General features: G+C 34.7%; 1 protein-coding gene across 1 annotated transcript in view; it reads left to right on the forward strand.

Moving 5' to 3' along the window:
• LOC150075087 (uncharacterized) overlaps positions 1-22,705 on the forward strand; it is a 119,662-nt gene that overhangs the window by 65,124 nt on the left and 31,833 nt on the right. Inside the window, exons 2-4 of the mRNA XM_090389088.1 lie at positions 1,391-4,101; positions 14,642-14,845; positions 18,906-19,002. Of these exons, the coding sequence (XP_090245214.1) occupies positions 1,438-4,101; positions 14,642-14,845; positions 18,906-19,002 (2,965 nt within the window). The 5' untranslated portion in view covers positions 1,391-1,437. The remainder of the gene's footprint in view (positions 1-1,390; positions 4,102-14,641; positions 14,846-18,905; positions 19,003-22,705) is intronic.

Consider the following 22,705-nt stretch of genomic DNA (forward strand, 5'->3'; position numbering starts at 1 on the left):
AATTCTAACCTATTTCAACAACCAGTGGCTCACATCTGGTGAGTATGGTCTTGACACATCCAGGGTCCTGAGCTGGATATCATCATTTCTGATTTTTTTTTTTTTTTTTTTTTTGGCTGGTGCAGCATAAGCCTTAGGCTTTGCACCATATGGCCATTACTAATAACTTCCCTCTCCTCCTATCAATCCGTCTCCCTTTCAGTGTATTGCTCCATTGTGTATTGTCTGTACACGTGTGTGTTCACGGACCAATATGTACATTGTTCGGCAACTACAGACTCAACTGAAGTGGAATTTAGACATTCCTCCAGTCATAGACGGGAACCGAACCAAATCAAACTAAGACATCTCCAAATGAGTGACAGGTGAAGAAACCACTAATTGTCACCGAGGGAGTGCATGCCTTATGGAATCTCCAAGCCATGGTGGGCAGCCCAATGCAGAGCTTGAGCTTCAACGAATAGAATACACAGATGTTTCTCTACCTTTTTTGTAGAATACCCCCTTAGAGAGAGAGAGAGAGAGAGAGAGAGAGAGAGAAGAAGAGTTAAGTACCATCATTACCAACAACTTTTTAAGATGTGCTGTTTATTGCTTATAGGCAATTTTTTTATAAAAAAAAAAAGAAGCCTATAAGCAATAAACTTGCCATCGTACTTAGGATTGTGCAAGTCGGATAATCAAAAAAATTAGACGAAATAAGTCCATTCAGTTATATGCATATATTTTAATGCAGACGTAAATAAACATGGTTTTAAAAATATAAATACCGAAAACTTCAACACAAGTGTCAAGAAATTTTTCGTTAGTTACCGCCCCCAATTAACCTTATTTCAGTGTTTTAAAAATACAAAAATGATAAATAACTAAAATTTAAAAACAAAAATTCGGTTTTCAAATTGTATTAGTGTACCCTTAAGGATACTCCTGCCACCCGTTGAGAAACAGTGGAGTAGATGGCCCACCTCCATGTGGACTAGACGAGAGCTAGCTGTGTTAATTTCTGCTGGCTGGGCCCTTAAGAGGCCAGTCAAAACGCCTAAACAGTGAACACATGTGCCATGACGACAGTTCTCTACTTAATGTCATTAATAACACCAGTCTAAACTTGAGAAAAATATTAATTGCGCTGCATCCTAATAATACTACTAGTACGATAAAACCTTCATACACAAAACACACTACTCAGTTAGCGTATGCCATTTTGTTCACAAACTGCTTATGGAATTTTCGAAAACTCATGTTTTACATATTCTCTTCCAACAAATTATTGTAAATAAAATGCATATAGATAATTCAGAGTAAATTTTTAATGAGACTGTAGTTTGACTGTAATTAATTTTTAATCATATTGATATATATATATTTTTTTTTATTTTAACTTTTCTAGTCTAACCTAGTAAGCAGAAAATTGGAGAAGTTCCTGTAATCACAGAGATGTCGGTTATCTGCCAGAATTTTGTACAAAATGCATGGAAGAAAGATTTATGTTCAAACTGCTTCAAATCTTTAGGCGATCATAGTACTAAAGACGTCACTTTACGTTCTAGTGGCGAAACAAATGACCTTCCAATTACTGATAGTCCTAATTTTTTACCCACCCGGACCACTTGGAAAAATCTTCTTGATTCACGAAATGAAACTGAAGGTCAACCTTTCAAATTAGAAAATGGTTTTCATGGAAAACTGCTTACTATAAGTTCAGCATTGAACGGCATTGAAAAGGACCATGTAAATGGAATAAAAACGCCAAGTGAACAGACTGGCAATAATTCGGTGCCTGCGTATTCCAGTACTTTGCACAGTATTCTTAAAACGGATAAAAAGTCCGTTCAGCGAAAAAACTGCGTTGGCTTCAAAGAAGAAGAACCCCTTGTTATTGGATATGGTGGCAGAGACTATGATGCTGATGAGCAGTCCTGGGAAGCTGCAGAATCAGATGAAGAACAAAATGACTGCCTGGAAGAAAGCGAAGAAGATAAAGTTATATCAAAAATCACTCAGGAAAATACGGAGTTTAATTCCAGCAACGTCAATTTGCTTAAGGAACACAAAGATCATTCCCTTTTGGAACCAAACAAAACACAATACAAGCAGGACACAGATGATGATAATAATAGAACAGCTGTCCTGAAAAATAGCACTACTTCGTTTAGTTCAAAGAGTAAAAATATCACCCATCACGATGATGCTTGTTCAGTTGAGTGTGGGTGTGCTGGAAACAAAAATAGCGAGAAAGAGAAACGTGAACTAATTTACGGAACGGCAGCAAGACATAAAGTGAAATCTTCCAACAAACCGAGTGCGAAGTCTTTTTTTCTGAAAGTCTCTTATGACGAGCAGCAGGTAAACGAGCAAGCAGCATCGGCCCTACGAGAGCCTCCAAAGGAAGCGACTTGCCTGGATGAATCTGACGTCGAAAGCAACGTATCCTCCCTTACTTCACTCGGTAGTGAGACTGCGTCGGCCGCAGATGACCTTCATTCGTCTGATAGTGATGGCGTAAATCGAAAGACAAGTGCAATATGTACTGATGAACATCGCGAAGCATATCAGTCCGAACGAAATATTGTCGAGGTCACCGAGCATACAAACAATTCAATTGTAAAAGCGGCAGCTGTTCTCGGATCCAGCTCTGACGCAACGGTTACGTGTTCATCGACCGGTAGTCCACAAACGGGAAAATCAAATGTAGCCTCTCTCCAGTCAGCACACGAAAGCGACGTGCCAAACATGCCGCTAAATAGCTTTCCTGAGTATTGTGCGCCGCAAACTTCCATACTGCACGTCACTTTTTCAGATGGCAATGAAAATAAAATTGACGTTAGTGCCCCTAATGCAGTCTACACGCCTGGAGCTGATTTGTTTGTGAATCGGAACAGTACGTCGTCGTCATCGTCGGATGAAGTGAGTACTTCGGTTGAACCTACAATAACGAATTCCTTTACGTGTGAAATTTCGCCGGAATCCGATATTACTGTAATGCAAAGTGATAAACCACACTCTATAAAAGCAGAAGCAGATATTAATGGAAACGAATCTCGCCAGCCTGAAAGGAGCACAAATACAGTGATAATTAAAAGTGAAACTGCAAGAGAAAAGCCCAGGGTACCGGTTAAGCCAACAAAATCGGCACTGATACTTTGCAACTTTCCAACTTCATCACCATATGAAGATGAAAGCTCTAGTAAAGAGCAACCAATCTATTATGACGTTACACAAACACATTGCGAAAATGAGGATGCTTTAACTTCTTACAGTAATCACTATGCAGAAAGCAACATATATCAGGAAGTTGGCAGTAATTTAACATCCGATCAACTTCAAAAGAATGAAGGTAGGGAATCAAAACTTGCAGCTTTGGCTATGGAATTAGAGCAAGCAAGATACAGTGTAGTAAAACGGCAAGCCCCTGCACCACCCAGAATTCCCGATCCACCTTCTGAAGAACCACCTAGCAGTTCAGTTTCCGTCACATCTGTGCCATCGCCATTAACTGCCGAAAATTTTGGTTCCACACCGATTAGAAGTAAAACAGTGCCAATTAATCCAGTTCCTGAAACATATGCATCCAATTCTCTTCCAGGGAGTAATGGAGACAGTACTAAAAGTTATTCCATTCAGCCAGTAGTGAAATCTAAAAGTTCTTTTTTGTTATCTCAGTATTCTAAATGTAAAATGTTTGCCCTAGGTTCTGATGAAGGGTCAAAACCAAAAAAGAAATTTTCTTTAAAGAAATTGCTGAAATTAAATAAAGATTCAGATGATTACCAGATGGATCCAAACTATCGAAATGCAAAAGCATGGAAATTAGGTGATTTTGATCGGTCAAAAAAACTGGAGATACTTCATCCTATGGATCTCATGAACAGGGAGAATAGTTTTGAAAATCTTACATTTATGGACCAAACTGAACACGCAAATTTTATTAATGCAACATATAATCCTCGCCTTTCTCAGGCTAGTATAAATGATTACAATATTATAAATGAAACTAGAGAAGAAACTGATGTGCATAATGGATCACATGATATGGTATCTTTTCAATCAGACTCAAGTTCTCATAATGGCTGGCCAAAAGCTTCAAGAAGTTACTCCACAGTAAGTTTTGCAATGGATTTTTGTCTACTTTAATGTATATTTATATTAAAAAAATATATATAAAAAACAAGTTTTTCGAAAATATACCTTAATTCCGATAAAATATAATGTAGCCTTTACCTTTGTTTAAAATGAGGCATTTTATGTTGCAGGGGTAAAAGCCACACCTTATATTTTATCGGAATTAAGGTATATTTTTGAAAAACTTTTTTTATATTACATTTTATTTTCTTATTTTTTTTATTTTTTATGAATAGAAATTTTCATACATTTTTCATAAATAAAGTATGATTATGTCAAAAGAGATTTTGCTTACAAAATTGTAATCATATAAGAAGTGTGAAAAAGGTCTGAAATCCGGGTCAGGTATAAATCCAGATAGCCAATATGACATGCAATGGCTGAACGGTGCACTGCTTGATAGATTTAGCCCAAATTTTGATAGAATGCATTGTCACGTGAATTAGGAATATGTACAAAATTTCTACCTTCTGTCTCTATTAGAAGTGACTGAAAAAGTGACCAGCAGATTTGATGACAGAGCCAGTGACTTAATATAAGTGACTGGCTCTGTATAAGGTATATAAAAATATACAAACATGGAATTATATTAAGATTGTTAAGCATATATAAAGATTTCTAAATAGAAAACTGAATTAAGAAGTTTAAGAATGCTTTTGCATATTCTTAATCTTGATCATAGTTGGATTAACTCATAGACTAATTATAAATCCATAGGTCTCTATCACATATACCAGCTCTTACTAGTATAGGCATACATATATTATTTTAATAGGACCTCCATACCCTTAATTCACCCCCAATATTTTTATGTATATATAAGTTACTTCCTGGTAGTGCAAATGTTATTTTCATATTTATTTTTCTATTTTCAGTTCATATTGGGGTTATTAATAACATTTTATCAAATATACAGTCTCTTATATTTAAAAAAAAAAAAAAAAAAAAAAAAACCAGACTTCTGCCCGACTTTTAATTATAACTGGGTTGATTATTTACTGTGCTGAATGTAGTCTTTGTACTAATTACTTACATTAATTTTTTAATATAATGAAAAATGATTATTTTCATTATAGTTTTTAGTATTGATAGGTAAAACAAAACAGTCTGAAAAGCTGCATTATTTAAATAGATAAATATAAATATCTTTGACTTCACCAACTATTATTATTCTTCAGTGTTTTTTAGTAATCTTATTTGCTTGTAGCAAATCAGATTATTTATAATTAATATTATTATAATTAATTAGATAATTATAATTAATTAGAATACTTTGACATATAGCGATGATCATCTGTAATGCAAAGACCCCATTAATTTCACCAATAAACAAACTGTTTATTGGAAAACAGTATTGACTAACTAGAGATCCATAGCCACATCAGCAGTGATTAATAAAATTGCAAAGCATATTATACTTCACAAACTACCCTGCAGGTAGCATAGTAGTTATGATTGCTGCAAAACCATGTGAAAAGTGAGAATTTTTATAAGCTTTTGCACACTTTGGAAGAGTTAGTTAAAAACAAGGGTTGTTTCACCCCCACACAAAAACTTGACTTTTTCATCTGAAAATCAAGAAAGTTATAATGCATGCAGCTTACAGACAACACGCTGATGCTTCATAACCTTAGTTGCATTTCTGCAAAAATAAATAAAATAAAAATCCACAAACTAACTACATAATGAAATTTGTGTATTATTACAGAAGCACAGTATGGCCAAAGGCAACAAGAAGAGGGGGAGGGGGCAAGTAGATCAGCTACACCATGCCTAGATATTGTGTAGGGGCCCAGAATTGGATTTGTAAAATTCCAATTCTGGGCCCCTACATGTAGAAAGGCAAGCCAGCCTGGTAAGGCTGTTTTTTTTTTTTCAGGGCTTATGCTGGCTCTCAATGCTCCTTAGCATGGTTTACAAACAAAAAAAGAGGAAACAGTAACATCCTTGGAAAATTTCAAACACCTAATTATCACTGGATTAGTTAAAAAAAAAAAAATAAATAAATAACAATAAAATGCAATAAGTTCTTATTGACTTGTCAAAGTTTAGATACCATTATACAAACACTACAGAATAGGTATATATTTGGAATGCAAGACCAACTATGCTCATTGTTCAAAGATCATCTACAAAATAGAAAGCAGACCCACATTAACTTATAGGAAAAGTTTTAACAACACTGACAACAGAGTCAGGGTGTCTATTCATGGTAATATAAACACTGTTCATATTGTTATGAATAAAATGTAGGTAATGTATAACAACATTAATCTTGCCAGAGATGGGAGACAACAAATAAATACACCTAAATTATAAGTAGACTGAAAATGAAAAAAATTCAAAAATCTAATTGACAGTTCCATTACAGTTTCCTGTGCACAACAGTGATCAAAGATATGCCTATCATAACAGTAATAAGCAGGGATGGAAGTGGCTTTTCAGAACCTAATGTACACTCCAGAATCGGAAGTTTCTGAGGGAAAGACCAACACCAAGGATATTAACACAAATGCATAAATAGAAGGAAAAATTGGAGGTTTACGCTCAAGATTCCTGCCTAGCAAATTAAAACAATATTTTTTATACTAAGTATACTGTATATACTCATATATATGATAGTAAGATAAATCAAAAATTGCTTTGATTAGAATATGAACTGAAATTTGTCTATTGATTTATGATTTTTCAGATAATTTCTGAAAAAAACAAAACTGCAGGCAAATTATTATGTGAAACCATCTTGTGATATAATCAGTACAGCTGCAATAGGCGCCTCCATAGCCAGGTGGGCAGGAGCAGCAGTGCATAGCACACACTTCTTGATTAGACCAGGCTTCAAGCCCTTGACCACCAAATACGGAGGATGCGAAAAGATCAGGGAATGACCACCGCATATCCCCGGAGCAAATATGGTCTTAGTTGCTAATGCTCCTAAAAAAACCAAATAACAAAAAAATAAAACAGCTGCAATACATAAAGCAGCTGTCTCAAGTGCAACTTTTTTGGGTGGTTGGAGTGGTATTTTTTAGGAGGCATCAGACCATTAGACAAGAAGATATATACCAGATTTAAGGTTTACTTCAGGTGCCAAAATCATTTTTGCTTCATATATCACAGCCCTTTACACAATATAAGTTTAAAACTGGATGGGGCAACTGCCACTTCAGCTTTTTTTATGAGAGATTTTGCCAGTTTTAATTCTGCCAAGTGCTTTACACCAACAGGATAAGTAATAAAGTTAGCTAACAGATTTTCTTCTTCTCTTTTTATATTATTGCTTAGCAATGATGTTTTTACTCATTATTAAGGCCCTACATCAGAAAAAGATTATATAAGACTAAGACATTAAAATGAAAATGCATTTAAATTTTTTTATTTTTGTACAAATAGTAGCAACCACTGTCTAAAGTACTGCTTCCCAACCTTAGATGGTGATCCAAAGCAGAATCATAGTCATCAGAAATTTTTATTCTCTTTTAAATGCTGAAAAGTGCCAGAAATTTTCTTGTGTGTTCAAATGAAATTTACTTAAATGTCTTGGAAGTCCTAATTTAAAGTCTCTGCAAAAAAAAAAATAAATAAATAAATAAGAAAATAATACAGCTCTTGTTCTTTGCACTATGCTTTGGTATAGCGCTAGATCAGGAGTACTCAATTACTTTTGGAGGCCTCATTTTAGGAAAGATGTTGTGCTGCTGGAATGAGTACAGAGAAGGGCAATGAGATTGGTGAGTGGAACAAAGGGTTGGTGTTACCAAGAAAGGCTTAAGTCCTGCAAATTGCAGCTTCTGGAGACTAAGCACCTGCATGGTGATCTGATTGAGATGTAGAAGGCCTTGAATGGATTGAGCAAGCTCAATGCTAATGGGATTCTTCCTCCTGCTCAGGTTACTCACCTGAGGGGGCATAAATTGAAAATTGAGTTAAGACAGTTGTAGAATAGATGTGCAGAAATTCCTTTAGCCAGCGGGTGGTTGATAGTTGGAACAAACTTTCATCTGTTGTAGTGGAGGTCAGCAACTTAATAAGTTCAGGGCAGAACTAGACAAACATTTGGAGTGAATGGATAGGTGAAATGGGAAGGGGGTTTATTTTATTTTATTATTATTTATTTATTTTTTTTTTTTTAGCTGATGCTATATAAGCTTGCTTTTTTGCATCATGCCTCTACTAATGCTAATGCTAAAAGAATATTGTTCAAGGTTCAGGCCTAAATGGATGTCAGATGAACTAATGAGACATATGGCAGAGAAGAAAAATGCATGGGATACATATAAATTAACATGTGACACAGAAGCCTATGATAGATATAAGTTGATCTGTAACCAAGTTACAAAGGAGGTTAGGCAGGCGAAGGCAGATTACGAGAGATCTTTGGCAAGGGATGCAAAGAAAAACAGCAAGGAGTTCTTTACTTATGTAAACTCTAGAAGGAAGGGGATGAATCAGATTGGTCCACTTGATATCGATGGTTCAACTGTTCATGATCCTGCTCAGGTAGCTAACAAACTAAATCAATATTTTGCATCTACATTCACACATGAGGAGTTATTCAGCAAGGGGAATGCCATAGATGAAGTAAACACTGGCAGTGAGCTAGATTATCTTGTAATAATTGAGAGTAAAGTGGAGGAGAAATTGTTGAAGATAAACACAAGAAAGGCACCTGGGGTAGATGGGATCTATCCAATTATTTAAAGGAGGCAGCAAAGGAAGCAAGCAATCTGTTAGCCATAATTATGAGAGCTTCCTTGGACTCAGGGGAGATACCCACAGACTGGAGATGTGCAAATGTAACCCCAATTCACAAAGGAGGATCAAAGGCTGACACAAGTAATTATAGACCTCTGAGTTTAACTTCTGTTCCAGGAAAATTAATGGAAGCACTGGTTAAAGAAGCACTGCAGGATCATCTTGACAAGAATTCAGTTATAGCTCAGACACAGCATGGTTTTGTAAAGAGAATGTCTTGCCTCACCAATTTGATTGGATACTATGATGTAGTCACAAAAGAATTGGATGCAGGGAATAACTTTGATATTATATATTTGGATCTTAGAAAGGCTTTTGATACTGTTGCACATGGAAGACTGCTGCACAAATTGGAGCAGTGTGGCATTGGAGGCAAATTGCTGCTGTGGATAAAGGGATGGTTGAGTGGCAGAAGACAGAGAGTGGTAATTAATGGACACTGCTCATCATGGTCTAATGTTATTAGTGGAGTCCCTCAGGGTTCAGTGTTGGGTCCATTGTTGTTTTCTGTATTTATAAATAATATTGATGATGGTATATCAAGCTTAATGTCCAAGTTTGCAGACGATACAAAGGTTGGCAGGGTTGTTAAGGACGCTACTGACGCTATGCTGCTGCTGCTGCTGCAACAGGATCTGGAAAGGTTGAGCAGATGGGCTGAGAGGTGGCAAATGAAGTTTAACATTGACAAATGTAAAGTACTACATATGGGGAAACAGCAACCCCAGAGCAACGTGTCAACTCTGTGGTACTACACTGACAGTGGTAGAGAATGAAAAGGACCTGGGGGTAATTGTGCAGGCAGATATGAAGTTCTCTGAGCAGTGTAGACGGGTACAAGAATAGCTCATGGTGTCTTATCAATGATATACAGGAATTTTTCTAGCAGGGATAGGGAGGTGATTATTCCCTTGTATAAGGCAATGGTCAGGCCACACCTTGAGTACTGTATACAGGTTTGGAGGCCTCATTTCAAGAAGGATGTAGAGCTGCTGGAATGAGTACAGAGAAGGGCAACAAGGTTAGTGAACGGAACGAAGGGTTGCTCTTACGAAGAAAGGCTTAAGTTTTGCAAATTACAGTGTCTGGAGACTAGGCACTGGCGAGGTGATCTGATAGAGGTGTACAAAGCCTTGAATGGTTTGAGCATGCTCAATGCTGATGGGATACTGCCTCTTGCTCAGAATAATCACCTGAGAGGGCATAAATTCAAATTGAGGAAAGACAGATGTAGGATAGATGTGCGGAAATTTCCCTTTAGCCAGCGGGTAGTTGGTTGGTGGAACAGACTTCCATCCCTTGTTGTGGAAGTTGATAGCCTAAATAAATTTAAGGCTCAGCTGGACAGGTATTTCGAACAAACGGAGGGGTGAAGTGAAAGGGTTTTTTTTGGCTGATGCTGCATAAGCTTTCTTTCTTGCATCATATGCTTCTACTAATGCTAATGCTAATAAATAAGTAAATAAAACAATACAGCTCTTGTTCTTTGCGCTATGCTTTGGCATAGCTCTAGATCAGAATACTTAATTGCTTTCTTGGTGGGTTTATTATTATTTGTTTTTGTTATGCAGCGCACAATAAATTTTAAATAGTTAAAAGAAAGTAGTAAGATTGGTATAATATGCCTATATAAAATATTACATTGACAAAATGGATTCTTCCTCTTGCTCAGAATAATCCCCTGAGAGGGCATACATTCAAATTGAGGAAAGACAGTTGTAGGATAGATGTGCAGAAGTTTGCCTTTAGCTAGCGGGTGGTTGATTGCTGGAACAAACTTTCTTCTATCGTTGTAGAAGTTGATAGCTTAAACAGATTCAAGGCAGAACTAGACAAACATTTGGAGCTAGTGAATGGGTGAAATGAGAAGGGTGTGTGTAGTTGTTTTTTTTTTTTTGTTTTTTTTTGGCTAATGCTATATAAGCTTGCTTTCTTGCATCATGTGCCCTTGCTAATGCTAATAGATTCAAAAATTTTCATTTGATAAAGATGGGAACATGAATATAATTGTAGCTTGTGGTTTTCTGAAATTTGTTACCACCCTGCTAAATCTTGAATTTACTTCTGATATATAACTATGACATGTGCCTTCCTAGCTAATCACAAATTAACATCAGCATGCTTGAAAAGGATTGTTCTTCCTCTAATTGCATGAGGTCACTAGACCTCCACATGTGAAAAATCAACAAAAAAAAATTCACTTTTTGATACCGCCCTTATTTTTCATTTCTGAACACAACTGTGAAAATTCCATTTTTAATATTAAAAGCATATATGTTTAATTATAAAACTCCTGTCAGCGAGCGAAATACAAATATAGAAACGGTGCACTTCAACGAATGCTTAGACACCAGCCTGTCAGTAAAAGGAGTTCCTGCTGCATGACATATCAAGTGCAAATGTTAATCCATTTGCACTTTGTATTTCATAGATTCAGTATGATGCTTCAATATCACAAATCTAAAGAGCATTTACAGGGTTCAAAATGAAAAATTTTACAAAGCATAGCACTCATCAGCATACATATGATATTACCAATATATATGATGAACTGGAATGGCATTGTGGCATCCATTCTGTACCCAGTGGCATTGCGGTATCCCTTTTATTAGTCACAATGAAATGTTTGAGAGTTTGAAAAATGGATGCCACAATGCCATTCCAGTTCATCATATATATTGGTAATATCATATATTTATGCTGATGAGTGCTATGCTTTGTAAAATTTTTCATTTTGAACCCTGTATTGATTCTCAACAGATAAATAAACAAGCAGAATGCAAGGTTGGAAAAATCCCCCCCCACCCCCATTGTTTGGAGCATCTACAAAATCTGTACAATTTGTGGAGATGACATTGAATTTCCAAAGAAATCTGTTGTGGGTTCGGTGCCAAAATGATTTCTGGGCCATAATTTTTTGAGAACCCTAAAAACAAGGAAGCAGTAACAGTGAATAATATATCCAAATCTTTGGTTATTTTTGGAGGTGTGCACATAGTGAAAGAGACTTGGTTCTAGCAAGATAGAGCTACAGCACATGTACCTGGTAATGTAGTGCAATGTCTTAAGGAACATTTTCCTTGATACTTAATTTGCAACAGGTTTCAAATTCACTGGCCTCCAATTCAACCAAATCGGTGTGCTACAGATTTTTTCCCCTATGGGAGTTTCTTAAAGAAAAAGTCTTCCAGGAGTAGCCAAGACTGGTTAATGATTTGACAGATTATGTAATTGCAACTATTACCAGTATTAAGAGTAAACTGCAGACTGCAGTGGGCAATTGTGCTGCTCTCATTTGCTTGCATGTTCAGAAGGGAAGACATTTTTATTTTATTTATATATTGATGGAATAAACATGATGGTTTCTTCTATTATTTGGGTTATGTTTCACACTCATATCACGCTTCATTTATTTTTTATAGTATTTTTAAATAAGTTACTGTCTTATGACCCACCTTATAATGATAGTAAACTCCAAGGTGAGGGTACTGGCACAATTTTTGCATCACTGATATGGAGATTTTTAATAAATTGTACATATTTTATATTGGAGAAGATTTGTATATTGATGTAGTTATGATGTAGTATTGATGTAGTATGATATGGCTTAGGTATAATTAGGAATTACTACATTAACATTGCTGCCAACTCACTGATTTACAATGGAGAGTATCTCTCTGACTTGACTTGACCCCTTTATTGTCTCATCATCATATTAGAGTTGGTACTATAGAGTTTCTCTGTCTTTTTATTTTTGCAAACTTTGAATTGGAATTTTATTTTAAAATTGGAATTTTTAAATACCATTAACATTTTCTTAATTTCAAGCTGTTCTCAGGTGTCTATCACAAATAAGATTATGATAAACACCAGAGAATAGTTTTCTGTAATTGTTCAGTTTACCATAAAAATACAAAACAAAACAAAAAATAATAATAAAAAAAAAAAAAAAAAAAAAAAATCTTTATTCTGCAGGTTTTCATTTTCAGTGCAAGATAGACATTATGGCCCAGGGATGATAATCTCTCTAAGTTTCAAAAGCCATAAATATTAATAAAAGAAATTTATTTTCAAAGAAAATAAATTATGCATTTTCAACTCTTAACTTGCATTGCCAATAGTCTAGAAATACAAGCCAAAACACCAACCTCCCCTCTCAAAAAATAGTAAAGGCTGCTTTATTTATCAATCACAATTACAAAAAAATGAGAGACAAGTTCAGAGACAATACATGTTGTAGTGAAACATTACTGTAAGCTTTTTTATATATAGTATGTGGCAAAAAAAAATCAAAAGAACATTAGTGCAAATATACATGTTGTACTGACATGGTGATTTGTATGCTAATATGATCCAACGAAGTGTTACAATTTCAAATGTTTAATATGCTAAAGCTGTATGACTATATGAAAAATCTCACCTTGCAGGTGCCCAGTCTCTAGATTAGGCACTGGTGAGGTGATCTCAATGTTGATAGGATTCTTCCTCTTGCTCAAACTGCATACATGTGGGAGCATAAATTCAAATTTAGGAAGGATGATTGCAGAATACATGTGAGAAAGTTTGCTTTCAGCAAGTGGGGTTGATTGTTGGAACAAATTTCCATCTGTTATTGTGGAAGTGGATAGTTTGAATACACGTAATATACAACAACCACAACCACTGGACATTTGGGGATGACTAATGCTGCTACTGCAGCAATTAGAATCAAATTCCATCAACTTGTCAATGAAAAATTAACACTTATAATTTAGTTTATATACATTTTGAATCACCTTATGTTTGGAGTGCTTAAGGAATTAATCATTTAGTCATCTTATATTTAGACAAAAAGCTTTGGAGAAAAAATGTCACTTTTGTTTATTTATGGTTTATTAAAATTGGAGCACATTCACTTTACATTTGATACAATTTAAATCCTCAATAGATGCGCTTACATACAAGTCTTTATTGCAAATGAAAATTTATTTTGTTGTTTATATTGGCAAGTATTTATTCCAAATGATCTATTCTATGCAAAAGAAATTGTTTTTGTGAAAATTCAAATCTTCCTCCACTTCTCCATACAGAAGAAAAGTAAATAGTTTACAAGGCAAAAGATCAAAAGGTTTTCATGCCACATCTCCAATCAATATTTGTGAGCTTACAGGCATTGCTTTCAGTTTAACTTCAGTCCAATTTGATGCTGAGGTATTTAACAGAGGACTCTTGATTTGAGAGCTGTAGAAGGCAGCTTGAAAGGCCTCCTTGCTTCATGGTTATTGGAAAGAAAAAAAACCTTGTGGAAACCATTATGAATATATTTAGCTCTGTTTACATTGCTCTCTAATGCAATATATTTTTTTCCTCTGGTGAATAAATTTTGGTCGAATGAAAGTCGCAGAAAACCTATAAAACAGAACTTATTATTCTGCCTGGAAAAATTTGCATTGAATAGCATCAATCGCCATAATGTTTCCAATATTCATGTGATTTATAATATTTATTATAGAAATTATTGCCATAGTATCTATCAAAGTAGTACTGGGTTGTTCACTAAAGAGGTTTACTCTGCAAAAGGTACTTACTGTAATTTAAAATACATTGCTTGAGACAGTTAGGGATATCTTAAGATTAACTTCTGCAACAAAATTTTTGATATATTTAAACATGCAGAAAATCTTTAAAAGAATGTATCACAATTTTTTTTTTCCTTTTATAATAACATTTTTTCAAGCAACTGCTATAAAACAACAGTTAAGGTTAACGTATAAATTTTTTATAGACCATAGTAAATTCTGGGCCACTAAAGGTTCCAACATCACCCACACCTTCTCATTCATCACAGTCTTCAGTTAGTAGCAGTACACCATCTGGAAGTTCCAAGTGTGGAGGCTTTCCAGTGAGGCCCCCAAAGCCACCACCACCACCTCGTGCTAATTCTCTTATACCTACTTCAAAGATTAATGATGTGTATAGCCGTCCAAAGGTAAGTTGAGGTTTCAATAACTTCTTTTTTTTCACTCGCTTATTTAGAATAACACATTTTGCAGTCAACCAAATTTTGGCATGAACTGTTTTCATTGTGTAGAAAATTCCAATTTATTTGCTATTTCCTCCACATTGTCACATACTGCTGGAGGACCACATGAGGTCAGAGTTTGAGAGAGAGAGAGAGAGAGAGAGAGAGAGAGAGAGAGAATGTGAACATCATACCATATTTAGTAGCCACAGAGGCTCGAACAACAAAAAAAGTGCATTCACTTTCATGCCATCATGCTTGACCACTCTGCCTCAGAGGTCATAAAATAATTTTTTGTTGTGATTTAAACTGAGGTCTGTATGCTCTATGGACAAGTGCCTAAACATGAGATGAGAAATGTAATTTTTTAAGTGTGTAATTACAGCAGTATATGTAAAATAACATATATAATAATGTCAATATTTAAAATAACAGACAGACTAGGTTGAAATGCAAGGAATTAAGGACTGATTTTATTATCAAAATTTATATAAAGGAGCATATAACTTGTTTATATAAAATATTTTTAACTCATTTCAAGAGAAAAAAAAATATCTCAAAATTTAGGTTTAAAAAAAGTTTATCCCATATTCACATGTACCATTAAGGAACTAACAGCAGCCAGTTCAAATATATAATAGGGAAGCCAGTGAATCAGAAAATATGGGGAAACAAGTCAAACTACTGATGACTATTATGCAGCCTCACATGATCAATATTATTGTCAGTATTTTGAATACTTGACAGTAATATTGATCACTTTTGGAATCATGGAAGGTGTTTGTCATTGCAAGTATGAAAATTTGAAAAACTTTATTTTTATTTATTGTGGGTTAACAGAACTATAGGGGAGTATTCACACAAGGATAAGCATGAAATTGCTTATAAGAAACTACAAAAAATGTTTAAGGCCATAAGCCAGATGCTACCATGGAAGATGTGAAAAAGAAAATAAACACCCAAGAAACAATTTCCGTTAAAAATTTAAAAAAATTCAGAATTTAAAGCAAAGTTTTCTGACCTACCTAACACTGCCTCGATAGCATCATCAAATATTCTTGTACCCTTTCTGTATTTAAGTGTATTCCATCCCTGAAGAAACAGTCTCTCCTGTTAACAAGCACAGGACCAAACTGAGAAAAATTCTGCCCCCAGAAAGGCAACTAACAATGTTTTATTCAAAGCTGAACTGGAAATTCCAAACAGATGTTCAGTGAAAATTAATGAATCCGGCAATCATATATCAACAGTTCATTTGTATCATCATTAGAACAAATTGGACAAACATATTTAAAGCTTTTGTAATGCATATTAAAAACTCAAACATTGTTCTTCAGTAACATGTACAATATATTTGAATTAATTAAATATTTTACTTACCTGAATATAGTTTTATCTCATGTGCAGGAAAAATTACAAAAGTGTACAAAATTACAAAAAGAGAGAGGAGACATTGTTGCCAGAATTAACTTACCAGCTGATAAGCATGTTGCTATGGAAGTTGAGGGCTGTGCAGATTTAGAAGGGGTTTTTTCCAACACATCACAAAATTTCTCTGCAGCTGCAGAATCGGTACTGGCAACTTCACCGCATACTTTAATGTTTTGGAAACCAGTGTGATGTTTGAACCTATTAAACCACCCGTTGCTTGCCACAAACTTGGCTTGGGGGGGTTCACCATACTTATCTTTAATATCTTCATAAATACTTCTTGCTTTTGCTTGAATGGCCATTGGACTCAGGGACACTTGCTTCTGAATCTGATTTTCTATCCATATTATTAAGAGCTTTTCCATCTTTGATATAGAACCTGAACGCTGTTTTGTGATCACTGTTGGGGCAGACTGGTGCCGGTGTGATCCTTTAACATGTTCTTTTATACGCACACTGTCCCTTAAAATAGTATTCACTGTTGAAGCAGTGAGACCTAATTCCCTGCAATAGATGACAACCTTTGTCTGCTTCGTACTTCTTAATTAATCATCTTCATTTCTAAATCAATTTTGTTTTGTTTCCTAGCACTGCCATCACTTGCACTTTCCGTTGGTCCCTTTCCCTTCACCATTGTAACAAGTAAATAGGAATGAAGAGAAGATTCTGAAAATTTATTTGTTTTTTATATGACTGAAGATTTCAGTGAAGGGAGAAGAACACATTTCACCATAATAACGTAAAAACCCACACAATTCCAGTTATCGGGATTATTGCAAATGCAATAAGATCAAGTTTATTACCTGTTTATAATAGATTCCGCTAACAGAAAAGCCCAATAAACTGGAAAGTGCAAATTGTTTTAATGGTAGTGACCTCCAGAAATGTGTTTTAGAAAAATATCAAAAAGATGTTCAAAATTGATTCTTATAATGGAACATATGATAACAATGAAAGTGTAGTGCAATTTCCATTATAAAAATGACCTTTTAGAGAAATAGCTTAGTTATATAGCGAAAATTTCAACTTCCAAGGTCTTAGAACAATTACCAAAAAAAAAACAATGTGTTATTGGGTTCACATTACGATATTTTCAGGATACCTCCATTTATTCCTACAGGATGCAAAATATGTTTCCACGATTTTTTTTAAGTTTGCACCGACTGGCAAAAACTTACGTAAAGTCGAATTGTGCAAGTTGAGTACAGGTAACCCTTGTATAACATGGTAGTTAGGTTTCTCTTAGTTCTGCTTAGTCACTAGCAGAACTTCATATTTAATTTTTACCTTCTAATGAACACTCTGGTGTATTGGGTATGCCAAAAAAAAATTAAATATCTGTTAGAATTAAGTCAGTGCAAGTTTTAGTATTCTTTCAGTATATTATTTACTCTCAATCTCCATTGTTATTTTTCAATTAGAAAAGTATAGCCATAAAAGATCCTTCACAGTACTGCATTTGGTACAAAGTATATGCCCACCTGTGTTAATTTTCTATAGAGCTTTGGTTTTAGCTTTAATTTTTACAGCTTTGCATCAATGAGTGTTAGAAGTGAGGTGGTTTGAGAAATAATTTATTTAGTTAACAAGACTGATGTTACTAAGAATATTATATGCTCTTATCCAATATCCTGCCAGAATAAAGAATATTTTTAAATGCATTTTAAACTTTTCTTGCCCTTTCATCCCAAAAAAACTAAATGATATAATAAATAAACCACATGCCTGCTGTTTTGGTCATCCTAGAGGTAATTAGTACTTTTACTAATCTTTTCAATAGCTTCATTACTAATCACCTTCATATTTGGCATTAATCCTGGCAAAATGATGCATGAAAGTAAGTTTATACAGCATTAGTCAAAAAAAAAAAAACCACCTTTTACCACTTCATTTATCTATCCCTTCTAATACTTTGTCAAATCCTCCTTTAAATTTATTAGAAACTAACAGTGCTGCTCTTTAGTTTAAGACAGTTTCTAAGTCACATCTATTCTGCAACCATCCATTTTCAATCTCTCGTGTGTATCACTGTGAATGAGTAAAGATGCCACCAGCACTTAGTTTACTCAATCTTTTAATGCCTTAAATAGTGACTTGGCCTAAATTCTAGATGCTGCAATTTACAGAACCTTAGTCTTTCTTGGTAAGGATACACTTCAAAGAATACACTCCAATTAATCTTGTTTCCCTTCCCTACCCTCCCTTCTTTCTAAAATGAGGTTATATCCTTGTCCTAACCATTGCTTTATACAGTGGGATAATTGTTTCTTTATCTCTGCTAGCAATGTTCTTGTATACCATTATGCATCATTAATAAAACTAGCTCTACTTCTACCAGAGCACACATTTAATAATTTCACTATCTTTATTTGTAAGTTATCCTTCTTATATCACTTCTCTTTGATTTAATCTTTTTTTTTTTTTATTTCAATCTTGTATTTTTAAAGAAATCATATTTGAAAATGTTAAGAAAAACATTTTAAAATGACTTACAGTAATATCACCACTGAACATTATGCATTTAATATAGATTACTAGATTATTTCTAACTATGAATTAGTATGTATAATATTAAATGTTTGTATTCAAAATACAGTCAACAGAATCTGATGAGCCAGGACCTCTACCACCTAAACCACAAGTGCCAAAGAGATTATTCCGACCTAGTACAAGATCTGAGTATGCAAATTTAGGTAAATATAGCTATACACAAATTTAGCTATACACAATCTTTATAAATGTATGTAATTCTTTCTTTTTTTTTAAATCATTTAATCAATTTAATAAATGATTAATTATTTAGATCACTACTGTTTATTGTATTAATTATTGGTAGTTACCTATTTTTTTGATTCTGTGACCCTACTTTCTTTTTTCAATGTAAAATTTATATAACTATAAATTTTATATTGAAAAATGTAATATAAAATTAATATTTTCACTTCATTCATTTTAATATATTTTACCAATTCATCTGATTTCTGGAGTTGCTACATTCTCTTCCTCCCTCACAATAACACAAATGTTATTGCAAAAATAATTTGCAACGTGTGAATTAATAAGAAATAATCCACAACCACTAATAAGTTTAAATTACTGCCACTCAGTAATCATAAAAATAATGCACTCAAGACATAGCACGTGCTACCAGCCTTTTTGACCTCAAGGGCATTTTTCTTTTCATTTTATTTATTTTTAATTCAGAAAATGACATCAGTGCATACTCTGAGAAGATAATTCAAGAGAAAAATTTACCTTCAAATTGAAAATTAACACGCATTATTATTATTAATAGAGAAATTTGAATAAAACCAAAATAATACGGAAGAAAGAATTTATAACCTTGTTTTGTGGAAATCGGTAGAAGCTGACACAACAGCTGACCTTACTAAAATACTCTCTCAATGAGAATGTTGATATTGCATATCTTGAATGGGCTTAGTGAAGTCTGAGTTTCAATTGGTGAATGTTGCTCATAAAACAGCAATCAAAATGTAAATTAGTTAAACATGGTTTAATTTCAGAGTTTTACTTATTTGAGAAGCATTTTACACAAATAAGTTAATGTGAGCCAGGAGTTAATTTTTAAGATCTCTATTCTTAGAATGAAATACTTGTTTTTGTTCACAGGATCACAAAAATTATTAGTGTAAAAACAAAATTTGGAAAACATTAAAAATTTGTTCCAGCCAAGAGGCATTTCACCAATTTGTTCACCAATGGCAGGGACAGGGCAAAATGAAAGACATATCAAATTTGAGCAAATTAATGAAAATCTGTGCTGTGGTACAGCAAGTCATGCTGCAACTCTTCCATCCTCTATGACAGTGTAGTGCAGAGGTTCCCAGACTTTCTTGGTTCACGGTGCCCTTAGTGTCCCGGTAATATTTTCACGGCACCCCTAGGCCAAAAGAGATACCTAACACAGTGGTTTTCAACCTTTTAATATATACCTATATAATAATTTTATTCTTTATATAGAGGTACTAAATAATGATCACCACAAAATTAAAAAGATATGGTACAATGGATACCGTACACCTTTTTATAATGAAATAAATATACAAATTAAAAAAATAATAATAATAACTTTAAGTAACTTAAACCCAAATTACATGGCACCCCGGTTGCAAACCACTGGTGTAGTGGTTCTGTCACTTGTTTGTAGTAGTAGTAATAACAAATGATGCAAGAAAGCAAGCTTCTATAGCATCAGCCAAAAAAAAAAAAGCTCTTGTTTATACTCTGGCACGACCACCAGGTTAGTGTAGTTTACGATAAATCATCAATACAAAAGTTAATCGTATTTAGCAGTCCAGGGCTTGAACCCTTGTCCACTTAAAGAGCGTGTGCTACTGCACTCACACTCCTGACCACTCGGCTACAGTTCACCCATCGGTACCCTCCAAGAATTTGTCTAGTTCTCCCTTGAATTTATTCAACCCATCCACTTCCACAACAACAGATGGAAGCCTGTTCCAACAATCAACCACCTGCTGGCTGAAAGCAAACTTCCACACATCTATCCTAAAACCATCCTTTTTTTAGCATTAGTAAAGGCATATGATGCAAGAAAGCAAGTTTATACAGTATGAGCCAAAAAAATACTTCCCGTTTCACCCATCCATTTGCTCCAAAAGTTTGTCCAGTTCTTCCTTGAACTTCCTTCCTCAACTTTGAATTTATGCCCCCTCCATTCAAGGCTTTAAACACCTCAATCAGATCTCCCCCACTGGTGCCTGGTCTCAAGATGCTGCAATTTGCAGAACTAAAGCCTTTCTAGGTGAGAGCACTGTTTTGTTCTCTTCACCAATTTGCCCTTCTCTGCACCTGTTCTAGCAGATCTACATCCTTCCTTAAAGTGAGGCCTCCTGACCCGTATACAGTACTCAAGATGTGGCCTAACCATGGCCTTATGGGGTGATTGTCCCTTACAAAAGGATAATCATCCCTTATCCCTGCTAGCAAAGTTTCTGTATATCATTGACAAAACACCATGAGCTGTCCAGGCAGCATGTCTGCACTGCTCTGAAAACTTCATATCTGGTGACACAATTATCTCTCACTCTTTTTCATTGCTGCACTACCCTGAGTGTAGTACCACACAGTCGAAAAGTTACGCTGGGGTTACTGCTACCCATATGCAGTACTTTGGATTTGTCAAAGTTAAACATCAGTTGCCCTTTCTCAGCCCATCTGCCTAACTTTTCTAGCTCCTGCTGCAGTAGCATACCATCATTACAGTCATTAATCACCTTGCCAACCTTTGTATCATCTGCAAACTTGGACAAGAAGCCTGATATGCCTTCATCAGTATCATTGATAAATATAGAAAACAATAATGGGCTCAACACCAAACCTGGGGGACTCCACTAACGACATTAATCCACAAAGAGCAGTGTCTATTGATTACCATTCTGTCTTCTCCCACTCAACCATCCCTTTATCCATAGCAGCAACTTGCCCTTAATGCCACACTGCTCCACTTTGAATATCAGTCTTTTATGTGCAACAGTATCAAAAGCCTTCCTGAAAGGCAAGTATATGATGTCAGAATTATATTTTGCATCCAGTTCCTTAGCCACTGCTCGTAGTAACCTATCAGATTGGTTAGACAAGACCGCCCCTTGAAAAATCCATTGCACTATAACTGCATGGCTGTCCAAATGGTCTTGCATTACTTCTTTAACCAGTCATTTCATTATTTTCCCTTTATTTCACTATGTGGCCTTCAGTGTTCCTAGAGAACTCCATCAAAGGTTCTAGAACCTTCCAGAAACAATCCAATCTTTCTTCTGCGTGTAACAATATTCTAGAATGTTCCGGAACATTCTCTAATGCTCTAAAAATCTCCAAAATGTTCTAGGAAAAATAAATAAAATGGAAAATATTATTAAACCAACTACAGGTCTTGGTTTTCAGTCATTAACTTACGATATTTGAAAACTGAGAGTAATGAGAACGCTTTAAGCATATCTGAGTTGTCAAATATATTTCCTACAAGAATCTCTCAAAATTATTATTTCAGGGAAGAAGTTGTTGACCAGTGTTATCATCCTGTTAGGCCAGGGTCAGACTAGCCCAGGTGGCTAGGCCACAACTGTCAGCAGAGCCAATAACATTGGTAGGATTTCCCTATAGAGAGAAAAAAAAAAAAAAAAAAAAAAAAAAGGAATAAAATTATTGGGAGCTGCTGGGGCCAACCAACTATAACCAGTCCAACAAAAGTACAAAATAAGCTATATTTTAATATTATACTATGTCTATTTATGCAAATACAATATGACATTAAAAATATTATACAGTATTGTATTAAAGATACTAATTATACATTAGTTAAAAGTAAATACATAATCATTTCATTTAAGGTTACCATTGTAGATACTTAAATTACTA

The sequence above is a fragment of the Mastigoproctus giganteus genome, chromosome 14, assembly GCF_048544385.1.
Source record: "Mastigoproctus giganteus isolate SK-2022 chromosome 14, ASM4854438v1, whole genome shotgun sequence".
Lineage (NCBI taxonomy): Eukaryota > Metazoa > Arthropoda > Arachnida > Uropygi > Thelyphonidae > Mastigoproctus > Mastigoproctus giganteus.